Source organism: Motacilla alba, chromosome 1 (genome assembly GCF_015832195.1).
Source record: "Motacilla alba alba isolate MOTALB_02 chromosome 1, Motacilla_alba_V1.0_pri, whole genome shotgun sequence".
Classification (NCBI taxonomy): Eukaryota; Metazoa; Chordata; class Aves; order Passeriformes; family Motacillidae; genus Motacilla; species Motacilla alba.
This window is the reverse complement of record NC_052016.1, coordinates 60,563,251-60,575,173: the sequence shown is the minus strand read 5'-3', so window position 1 is coordinate 60,575,173 and position 11,923 is coordinate 60,563,251. Positions and strand designations below refer to the sequence as shown.

General features: G+C 48.5%; 1 protein-coding gene and 1 long non-coding RNA gene across 2 annotated transcripts in view; one reads left to right on the top strand and one right to left on the bottom strand.

The window, feature by feature from the left end:
• Positions 1–241: 241 nt before the first annotated feature.
• Positions 242–3,651, bottom strand: LOC119698521. The gene is made up of 3 exons (XR_005256168.1): positions 3,200–3,651; positions 664–805; positions 242–582 (listed from the first exon to the last, which is right to left on the bottom strand). It is a non-coding gene; the product is annotated as an uncharacterized LOC119698521 (long non-coding RNA).
• The window catches only part of LHFPL6 (LHFPL tetraspan subfamily member 6), a 136,623-nt gene continuing 126,819 nt past the window's right edge, over positions 2,120–11,923 (top strand). Inside the window, exons 1-2 of the mRNA XM_038130476.1 lie at positions 2,120–2,448; positions 4,912–5,471. Coding sequence (XP_037986404.1) covers positions 5,087–5,471 — 385 coding nt within the window. The 5' untranslated portion in view covers positions 2,120–2,448; positions 4,912–5,086. The remainder of the gene's footprint in view (positions 2,449–4,911; positions 5,472–11,923) is intronic.

The window sequence follows — 11,923 nt, the reverse complement described above, 5'->3', positions numbered from 1 at the left end:
TTTGCTTCTCCCTAGGCTTCCAATGCCAATTTTTACTGAGAAACAGTTTCCATGTGTGAAACAGAAGTTTTTCCACAGTCATTTTAATGCCAGGCAATTTCTACCCATGTCTGATCCCAACACATGCCTAATTTAGACATATTTATCACAGTTTCATTATAACCCAGGCCTTTGGCTAAGAAAAGAATGACAGACCTCAGTCTTTAAACAATTAAACAATTATTTAATAACAGTACTCAATTCTTCTCTTTCTTTACACCGAGAGCAGAGTTCCATTGACACGGTATTAGCTTAGTATCCCTGTCATTTCAGGCATTGGTAAAATGAATACCAGGGGTTAGAACACCACATTGAGCCAAGTGAAGGCATGCGAGCAGTAAACAAGGAGCGTCTACGCTCTCCAAAACGTGCACAGCTCCTTGCAGAAGTGGAGACCTGAGACCTCGTGCATGCCTGGGGGTGGAGGCTCAGCACCGGGCAGAAAGGTGATTTGAGGGGAGGATGCTGGAATAGTATGCTGTGGAGCAGGCTCCAGCTCTCAGCTTTGGGAAAGTCATACCAGCTCCCTTTCTGTCAGACACCCTGTGGGCACATCCACTTTCATGTTTCAGTGTGGATCAAGGGCGTGCTTCTGAAGTGAATCTCCAGATCATCCTCACTTACCACATTTTATTTTGCCCGGCAGAGGTGAGTACACAGAGTGGATCCAGATAGCAATATAGCAGAAGGCAGGTGCCAGGAGTGCATCAGATGCGTTCTGAGTTCTCATGGAACCCTCAGTTCACAGACCCAACCTGGAGTGAAACTGAAGAAAAAACTATGGAAAAGTGTGAACATCACTTAGGCCCTCAACACCATGAGATCCAACATCAGACTGATCCACATTACTTGCTGATATAGATGTATACTAGGTGGATGTAGCCTAGGGGTAGTCAGCTGCGGGTATGGCTGCTTTGGGGTTATGCCTTCATTGTCTCCCTTGTGGAGTATTTTACTGCATACATTCTAGCATTCAGCCTACACTTAACCCACCTCTTTGATTTTTTGAATCATGTTTCCTTAAATACACTTGAAATGTTAGGGTGGAAAACTTGATCATGCTAGATACTTTCCAATCCATTTCTTATCCCTTGAGAAAGTATGCATTTTCAGTAATATTCTGATTTTAAGACTTTGCATTACAGGGAAAAAAATGGAAGTCTAATTTTAAAAATACAATAAAGTGGCTTTGTAATTCAATTCTGAAAATAGCTGCTGTTACTATTAAGTGGTGTAAATGCAGACTGAGTGCAATAAACTTCACTTCCATTTAGCATTAATAATATTAATGAATGGTGTTTAAATTACACCAGGACTGTAAAAGAAACATTACCAAAGAGATTTTGCATGTCTGGTGCTGACATAGTTTAAACCTGTCATAAAATTGTCTTGTATCTGAGAAATATATTCACGTTTCTGGGCGTAGAGGAAAAACCAGAATGGGAAATGTCTTTTTCTCCCAGAGGCTCTCTGTGCAGAAGGCAACCCCTCCTCAAAACTTTCCCACTTAAGACACTCTGGGAAGGGGCTGAAGCTCCTGTCTCTCCACTGGACCTAACCCATCCGGAAGGAGCTGCTTGGTACTGTGATCACATTTACTTTCGCTGTAGACCAACTCAGGAACTGTTGGGATCAAAATGCTGGATCAGCAGCTCGCATGCAGAGACAGACACAGTTCTTATCACATGCACACCATCAGGAGATTAGCCCATATTTTCCCATGTAAGGACTGCAGCCTTTCCCCCTTCCTTCAAATACATCTTCTTTGCTGTCTTTACCCCCATATACTCTCCTGCTCTTTCCTCCTCTCCGTCCCCGGCTTCACCGCCCCTTGCACTCCGCACTGAGCCGCCGAGCCCGGCGACGCCGCAGCGCTCCCCACCACCCCCGCACCAACCCGGCCCCAGGACCCACCGCCCCGGCCCCGGGATCCGAGACTCCCCCGTCGCAGCCCAGGGCGGGCTCGGGAAGCCGGGACCCACCCCCGCAGTGACCCCGCGGGGCCGGGACCACCGCCCCGCCCCGCGAGGGCTCGGGACGCGCCCCCGCTCTCCCGTTCGCCGCTCCCCCGCCGCCGCCCGGCCCCTCGCCCCCGGCCCCGGCCGCGGCCCCGCAACTGCGCCGACCGCGGCGGGTCCCGCCCGGGGAGGCGGTGGCGGGGAAGGGGGAGGAGAGGCGGCGGAGTGCGCTGCCTCCCGAGGAATCAAACGGGGGGAGAGAGGAACGCGCGGAGGAAAGGACGGGCCGGGCTGGGGAGGGTCCCGGTCCCCGTCCCGCCCGCCTCGGAGCACCCGCGTCGCCTCCGCGCCGGGACCGCGGTAGAGTCGCTTGGGGCGGCCACCGCCCGCCGGCCCCGCGCCCATGTGCTCCCGGCAGCCGCGGCGGGCAGCCTCCACGCCCGGCGTGTCCGTAAGTAGCCCTTCGCTCCCCGGCACCGCGCCTGCCCCCATCCTGGCGCTCCTAGACCCTTCGCCGCTCCTGCTCCTTCCAGACACCGGCTCTCCCGCACTCCATGCGCGGCTGAATCCCCTGCCCCTCACGGACCCCCTGCACTCCCTTCCTTTCTCTAACCCCTGCCCTCCCTCGCTCCCGGTTGCATTCCCTTCATGACTCCGGATCCTCCAGCCTTCAGAACGTCCTTTCCCTCTCCGACCCCTCCCTACCCCGCACTGCCACATCCCCTGCATCCCCGGACCCTCTTTCCCTCCTGCGTTCCCTTTCCCCGCTCTGACACCCAGCCTGGCCACATCCCTTGCCCGTTGCACCGGACCCCCTAGACTCCCTTCCCTGCTCGGATTCCCAGCCCTCTCATTCTCTTGTATTCCCGAATCCTTCCTCTCCCGGGCCCCCGTCTTTCCCGTATCTCCTTGCCACCCCGGACCTCTCTCCCTTCCCGGCCCCGCAGTTTCCCGGCTCTCCGTCCTCTTGGGTACTGGGATTCCCCACACTCTCGGCACCTCTGCCTTTCCAGCCCGTCCCCGGCTGCATCTCCTTTCCCTCGCATTCTGCTCTTCTTGGACCTCCTGTCTCCACAACCCTTTCTTCTCCCCCGTCTCCTGCCCCTCTCGGATCCCCTGCCCCTCCCAGGTCCCCTGCACCCCAGCCTGCCCCGCCCGGCACCCCCCACCCTGCCGGCTCCGCGGGCGCTGCGCCCGCTCACCCGCAGTTTTTCCCTGGCATCACCCCGGCGAGTTTTGGTTCCTGGCCGCCGCCTTCCCTCGGGGGAAGCCGTATCTCTCCGCCGCCCCCTCCTACCCCTGGAGGGCGGGGAGCGGGGTTTCGGGGCCGGAGGGGTGAGCCCGCCTCCCGGGAGAGCGCCCAGGCTGTGAGCTGGCAGGCTCCCGGGAGCCTAAGCTGCTGCTCCGCTGGAGCCGCAGGATTTGCAGGGTCATACCCTGGGACACTCCATGTCCCCTGTTTCCAGACGTACCTCCTCTTGCGATTCAGGGAATGATCTCCTCTAAGTGCTGTGACCCACTTTGGGGCTTAGACTTTTGGTGCCATGCCAAGACACAGACAGGTCCTTCTCTAGATGATGCTTCTGAAGAAATGGTGCCCCCCTCCCATGCCTCTCTGGCAAGTTTTTATCCCCAGGGGTTTGGTGGTTTGCAGGTTGAAAGACATTTCTGTGGATAGGCTATGGGTAGATAGGTGAAGTCTTCTTCAGTAGCAGTACAGGCCTTCTTAATATTACAGAAGAGACTTCCTTTTCTTAGTGTTTTAAAAGTAAACAAAACTTTTGTGTAGTGCACATGGCTAATTTCACGTACAGACTTTCTCTAAGTTCCCTGCTTGTGCTGAAGTAGTATTCATTTTACTGCCTTTTCAGAACTGGATTCACTGATTGGCATCTAATCATGCTTAGAAGTAAAAGCCCCTGTAAATAGCTATCAGAATTAATTTGGCAGCAACTGTGAGAAATGATCATAAATTTACAAATGCAGTTAGAATAATGATCCAACATGCATTTAACGAGAAATACACCCCCAGCCTCTGGGAACAGTATGTAGGTTTCTGTGACAGTCAAATGCACTTGGGCACACTGATACTGAGCTGAGAGGCTGGGAGCTGTCTGAGAAGGGTACAAAGGGGTTATGGCTACTGGGTTTGACCTGGGAAGAGCAAAGAAGAGCTGGGCTGAATGCAAGCAGGAATATTAAGAGAGACCTCTGTGTTTTAATTGTGGGCTCCTTGAGGTTGTATAGGGGTGAATCCAAAAGATGTGGCAATGTCTTCACTTATCAGAAGACCAGCTGGAGTTCGGGTTCCTGGCACTTTGGGATATCAAGTGATAAAAGACTCCTTTTTTACAGGGATGCCAAACAACTTGGAGTGCTGGGAAAAATGTCATCTCATATCACTTCTTTTAGGGATGTGTTAATAAGTTTTACCTCTGTCACAAGAGTCTGATCTTGAAATGCCTTAGCTGCTGTGGGTAGCTCTGCACTGAAGCTGCAGGACTATCTATAAACATTCTCCAGGCATTGTAGGAGGAAGGCCTAGCTAACTAAGAATAAACAAGACCTTGTCTGTTTTTTCTATCAGTACTGGAAATATCAGGACTTACAGTGGAGAAAAGTGAGGCAAGTACACAGGAGATCCCTGAAGGTGGCTGCAGAGCATTCCTGGATGTGCACAGCAGCCTGTTCCAGCTGCGCTGCTGGCCACCACCATCACACTGATCACAGAAGCTGGTGTCACTGAGAGCGATTGTAGGGTCTGCTTGCAAGGGTGGGACAGAAAAGTGACATGTCTTATTCAGAAGTCTTCCAGGAATTAAAAACATTATGGCAGACAAATATTTTTTTTCTTATGTCAGCATTACTGAACTTGTATTTTTCTCCTTTTTTTTGTGTTTTGTTATTTAATTAGGGACCTTTGACTTCATGATGGGAGGAAGTATCCCCCCTGCTCTTAGGATCCGAGCTTCTCCCAGTGTGAGGATTTGTCAAGGCTGAGAGATTCCGGATTATCCATAAAGCTTCTCTGAAATACACAGTTACTTTTGTGTCTTCCCATCTTGGGGGGTCTCGGAGCAGATACAAAGATGGCTTCCAGCCTCACCTGTGCTGGCATCGTCTGGGCCTTCCTCTCCTTCCTCTGTGCTGCTGCCTCCTGCGTTGGCTTCTTCATGCCCTACTGGCTCTTGGGGTCTCAGCTGGAGAAGTCTGTTTCCTTCGGCACTTTCCGGAGGTGTTCGTACCCGGTGCGGGATGAGAGCCGCCAGATGACCGTGATGGTGGAGCAGTGTGGCCGCTATGCCTCCTTCCAGGCCATCCCGAGCGCTGAGTGGAGGATCTGCACGGTGGTGACAGGCCTGGGCTGCGGGCTGCTTCTCTTGGTGGCCCTGACAGCGCTCATGGGCTGCTGTGTGTCCGAGCTCATCTCCAGGACTGTGGGCAGGGTGGCAGGAGGCATCCAGTTCCTGGGGGGTAAGTGCTCTTGTGATGAGGGGATGGGGATGGGGATGTCTGGGCTGTCTGCTCGTGTGGAGACTCTTCTGGTGCTTTGGGAAGAGGAGGGGGTGATTCAAACTTTCTCCTAACGAGGGAGACCACTTGGCTCCCTCAACGACTGAGCTGCTTTTGTGGCTGCCTGAATGTGGACCAAAGACACAGTGGTCTGTGCTCTCTTGTGCTCAAGTCCCTGTCTGGTCATTATGTGACCTTTGAGAGCTGTGTGGAAAGTCAACTTCTGTGGGCCAGCATCTTCTCAGCAGTTTTGTGGATTGTAGTTTCCAGCACAGCATAGCTGAGTTGGAGGTACCTGGAGAATCATGTGGGCTACAGATCCACATGAAGCATTGTGGTTTGGCGGAGGAGAGGCTGTGTTGTATGGGAACAACCTCTCTTTCTCCTTCTTACCCCTATTACTGGCAGAGCTCCCTCCAACTCTGCTCTCTCCAGCTGCATGTATCTGGCAACAAGCTTTGGCCCAGGTTTGAAGTGTGGGTTGTTTATCCCTGGTGGAGGTGGCCCACCATCTCCTGGGAGGAGCCCTGCTGGGCTAGCTGACCCATGCTGCCAGCTGAGAGTGCCACAGGTTTGTTGGCTGCATGGGCTAGACAGTGTGTGGGAGAATTACCTCCGCTCCTTTTTCTAACTTGTAATTGTGTGATGTCTTTGTAACTGTAAGAGTATTTGAAGGGTATGAGACAATAAATATGATCCACAAGCATGCCTTTTACAGGGCACTTTTCCCAGTAAATCATCACCCTCTTGTCATTGGTGACATGCAGATCAGTGGCACTCACTTTTGCCTGATGCAAGCGCTCCACTGCACACATGCACTTGCCCCCATAAGGTAACGTATTTCTCTGAGCTTTGGGTGCTGAGGCAGTGCAGGTGCCAGCTCTTTGGGTGCCCTGCAGCGTCTGGTCACAGCCAGGCTCCCTGGCTAATGCCCCAAAGGTGTGGACTCTACTGGAACCCTTGTTTCTCTTCCCTCCAAACAGGTGCTTGCCCTGCAAGGGCAGTCTGGTTACAAGCTGTGACTGCAGCTTATAAGGAAGCACAAGACAAAAGCTCCACTAACTGTCCAGCTTGGTGAGGACAGCTGAGGCTGGGAAAAGGCCCTGTGCCAAACCTTCAGCCAGACAATACCAGTGTAACTCCCTCCTGGCCACAGGAAGTCCTGTCTCCAAATTTTTGAGTAGTTTCTACACTTTAGAGCAAGCTGACCTTGTCACTTCACCTTCCCCTCAGCTTTGTGACCTACAGGCATTCCTGTGTTTAATCTGTCTGATAATTTGAAAGTGCAGCAGCTGCTGGAGAGTTAACTCTGCTGGGAGCTGTGGTTTCTTGAAACCTGCTCCATTATACAGTTCCAGCCAGGCAGCTGGGGGTGGAGGAGGTTCTCAGTTCGGTGACGATCTGCAAGCCCACTTTGTCTGACTATTTTCACTTAGAGCCGTCACAGACTTTAACCACCCCCTCTTTCCAACTGCTGTCTCGGCTCATCTGGTTTTCATTTGCATTTGGCCCCTTTCTTGTGACCACGCTCCCCCGTGTGCCTGTGGAGCAGAGCTGGCAGGCGAGCTTACAGCTGTTTGCTCACAGCCACTCCAGCAAACGCAGCAGCTCCAGCGGTGGGCATGTGGCCAGGGAAGAACCTCCAGAAGGAACCCTCCTCCCCATGACACTGGTGTGGGCTGAAGGTGTGCACCCTTATCTGAGGCAGGATGGTGGCTCCTGGAGAAGGAGGTGAGAGGTTCCTTTAGAGCACACCATGGCAACCTCTTAAGCTTGTCCAAGCTGACCAGGCAGCATCCCATCCTGCCTGGAAGGGCATGAGCAGCTAGTGCTTGTTCTCAGTAGGTGGCAGTTCAAAGAAACGTGAACCTGTGATATGAAATGAAAATTGCCAACAACTTTGCTTACAGTTCAGAAATTAGTTATGCAGCATGTCTAATTTTCCCCTCGACTGGCTTTTATGGTTGTCTTGCATTTCATTCGGCACTGCTGGAAGTGTGTAAGAAAAGACCAAAGTGAGGACTGTCATTTCTTAACCTGCTTAAAACCTAACTGTGGGGGCACAAGGTAGAGGCCAGGTGATAAAAGCCAGTAATTTGGATAAACTGAAGGGACATATTAGGGTAAAGAGGAGTTTCTTATATCCCTCATCAGATCCTTAGCTGCTGTAAATCAGTGTAGGTTAATTGTTTAAATAACATGACTACATTTACTCAGATGTCTAACTTAAGCACTATAATTATTATCTGGTTTTACGTCAAGATAGCCGTGAGCTGTTCACCTTATTTACAAACAGGGAATGCCAGCTCTTTGTTCCCTGTAATGCAGTTGTAGGTGTAGCTGTATACCGTGATGTGGGCTTTGAGTGTGGCTTGGTGGCAGCACAGTCATTGCCCTTTAGGTTGGTCTCCACTCAAAGATCTAATCAAATAAAACCCATATAAATGTTGCTGGTTTTTTGTTTTGTTTTTAATTGTGGAGTAGAACTCCCACCTAGCTTTATATAAGGAAAAGCCTAGGAAAATAAGCAGCCACTGAGTGATGCTATTAATTCATCCTCTGTGTTAGGACAGGGAGGTGGATAAATGGTTTCACTTTCTTTTTGTCTGAGGCATCTGTGCCCATACCCTGCTGGGGCTCTTGCTCCAGTGACAGAGGATGAGAGTTGGAATAAACCATATTCCTCTTAAAGTTAGAAACCAGCATAAAGACAGGTTCAGTGTAGCTAGTTTATGGCTCTACTTGTGCTCCTTTTGTTTAGGATCCAAGTAAGTTTCTCAACATGATTTAAAAACACAGTCTTGAGGAGGAAGTAAGCCAATGAATAATGGATTATTATGGGAGGCTCAAGAGCAGAGGAGATGTACAAGCCACTGAAGCTGTGGTGAGCCAAAGCTAAATCTTAGTCCAACACTAGAAGCATTTTTACTGCTATGAAGATGTGGCAGAGTGGTTTGCTTACCAGAGGTGCTAAGCAAACAGCCTGATCCTTTTCTTCCAGCACTGTGAAGGAGGAATAACTCCAAGTAGGTCAGTGGAATAACACCTGTAAAAAAGTAGTGCAGCTTGTGCTAGCTAAATGGTGCCAAGGTTTTATAGCTGGGATTTCCCCAAGTTGCATGTGGCAGCTCTAGGGAATGAATTATTCATGAGTGCTTTTACCATAAATCTGCTCTTCTGATAAAAGCTGAATGACAGAACCTGCAAGAAATTGCAGATCTAGGCAGAGTCAGAAGGGCTCTTTGGATATTGCTTGTTCCTATGTACTTAGTCTGTATTTGCTATTTCAGACGATCCTGGCTACAGAGTATGCTTTTAGCTTTTTCTAAGGCAATTTGTTGGTGGGTGACAAGAAGTGTCCAACTCCCCAAGGCCAGCCTTTTCTGCAGTGGATGTCAGTAGTCTGTGGTCCACAGCTGGCAAACTGCTGCTGTGGTCTCTCCGACCACGCTTTGTGGACGTCTGTCTTGGACTGCTTCAAAGAAATGACAACTGAGGTGGAAGTTATGCTGTCTGTAACCTCTTGAGGGCACAGTCATGTAGATGGATACAGTATTCACTGATAACATTAAGTGCAGTGTTTCCAGCTGGTTTCCTTTGTGGGTTTGGAAGGCTGAGGCGTATATAATGTAGCTAGAACAGATTGCAAGGATGTAGCTTTGACCATAACTATTGAGGATATGACAGCAGGGAGTGAAGTTTAACAAATCTATCACAAATTGGAGTCTGTAATTATTGATCTTCTTTTCATTGTGCCATGGCAAGTCAATTCCACTTAAATGGAGAAACCAGAAATTTAAAGGTAGGTAGCTCAGACATGACATACTAATTTGGTGAATAGTTTCGCTCTCTAAATGCAGAGCAATGATTTTAAGAACATAGCAATATTTTTAAGAACATAATGAACTTAAAGGTTAGCCAGTTTTATGAGAGGCAGTGGATCAAAAGGCACAAGTACTGCAAGGATGGTCAATTTAAAGAGCATTACGCTGGCAAGATGAAGCTTTTCATTAAAGTGGTTAGCACATAGGAATGAAATCTTCACTTGCTCAGAACTCCCTTTTGCTGGGTAGAGCAGCTAAACCAAGCTCAGAGTACAGATCTGAGGGAACAAAGTGTGGAACAATCTGCTGGCTGAGACATCTCTCTGAACCTGACACTATGACCCTGATTCTGAGCGCCACGTGAGAAGTGAACCCTTTCCATGATTATGGGGTAGCCATGTGGCTGTCAGCAACTGGCATGTTTACTGTCATCTTTAGTATTCATTGATTGAACTCTAAAGAAGCACAAGTTTTGCTACTCCCTTCATTAAATGAACAAAGTTTTTAGTAGCATCTGCTCTTCCTCTCCTTCTGTCTTCTCTGTCTTCTTTCCCTTGTGTCTCATGGAAGTGCTGAAGCTCCTGAAACTATGGTCCTTAAATTAGTTGGTTAGAAAATCTGGAGAGCTCTTGGAGCAGGGGGTGGTGAAATGAGCATTTTTTTTTTTTAATTTGAGTAAAAGGGGACACAGTTCCTAACAATTTCTGATTTTGTCTCAGAAAATAAAACATGACCTTATGAAAAATGCTGTCAGGAGTACGTGAAATTGCTGAAGAATCCTTCTCTGAGTGTTGTGTGCCAACAGAGGCCATCATAATTTCCATCACCCATAAGGTGCTCAGGGCAAGTGTTTGCTGGGTGCAGAGGGCAGAGAAATATGGACTGATCCCTCAAGATGAGGAGAATGTAGAATGATGTTTTGGTTCTGTGTTGTCTGTGATGAAATCTCAGAGATCCTTTGTGATTTTGGGCTAAAGACTCTAAGGAGACAGGTCCAAACAAAATCTGCAAGTTAATGGCATATTAATGGCTGGATCTGACTTTGCGGGTGAGCTGATAACTGAGATGTAAGGGATGAGGAGGAAAGAACATCAGGTCGTGGTCTTTTGGGGTCATGTAGAGAAGCTTTCCCTCAAAGGATTTGCTTGGGAAACAGTAAAACAGTAAGGAGAGGCTTTTGGAAAAGATGGAGTCACTGAAACAAAGTTGTATTTCAAGAAGTGTGGCGGCAGTTAAAGACAGCTCCAGGATTCCAGTGGAACAAAACAGTCTTGGTTCTGAGGCTGGCTAAGAAAGGGGCTCTGGGGGGAGTAGTTCCAGTTGACTACAGGAACCAGAAACTTCTGGGAAAGGTTTTTGTGCAGCTGTAGGAAAAGGCACTGACCAGTAACCATTATTTCGTCTGACAGCTCAAGTGAGGCTTTCTGCTTTCTGCCTGGAAGACTCAGATCCACATAATTTGCTCCCTATAGGGAGAAAATGTAACTGAGAAAAGCCTTGTGGGAACAGGGAAGATCTGAGATGGTCAAGGGACTTCTATCAAGAAAACAGTGACCCTAGACTCTTTTGTGGTTCTCCCAAGCAATTTCATCCTTTCCCTCATATATATAATCTTGCCATCTCTTCCTGCAATTTGTACCTGAAATAAAACAGACATTAAAAAAAAGAGTAAAAATGTCCTTTTAGTCTCTTCAGCCTAAAAATATTTCTGGAAGGCTAACTTTTAGGGGAGGGCAAGGCAGGGTCATTGCTTCTGTCAGACTCTTCTTAACCTACAAGTTAGGTGTTCAGGGCTGTTTTGTCACACCTTCCTTTTTTCAGATGCAAAACTTCAGTGACTTGGCTGTGCTCTGTAAACACATGATGGGGCAATCCTCATCCTAGACAAAGACAAGCTGCAGGCTGGGTACGAATCCAGCATGTGTGTGTACATACAGACACTGCAGGAGAGGCAAATGAAAGGACAAGAAGCCTCACCAAAGTAACAGAAGAAGAGAAAACAATGAAAGCGACACTGTTAAAAGTTGCTAGTGAGTGATTGTGTGTCATGTCATAGGCTCATTGATTCAGCAGTAATAAAGTCAGCAGAGAACACTGTGACTGCTTAGTCTGAGGTCTGCAGTAGCATGGGTCATAGGACAGCCTTCATATAATTTCAGTTTGAACCAGAGTGTATCTCTGAGAAAAAACTTCTGGTCTGAATTTAATTAAGTTCAAGAAAAGCCTGATCTCCATAAGTTATTCCAGTAGTGAATTACTCTGACTGCTTTTCTTCCAGATCATTAATGCAAATGTTAAAAATGTAACACCAAGAATATATCATTGTGAAATTATGCTTTCTCAAGCAATATTTTGTCTTTTTTTTTTCTTTTAAGATCCGACACTTAGGTTGCTTTTAATCCATTTAAGCTGTGCTTTGTTGTGGTTTCTTTACCAGAACAACCTGTGTAGAAGCTGCCTTGTAGCTGGTGTGTTTCACACTAGTTCTTTCTCCAGTTTTCTCTAGCAATCCACCAAAGGATTAAATGCAGTGTATAGCTTTGCAGCTTCATCCCTTTTCAGCTAGACTATGACTTGCTAAACTGAATC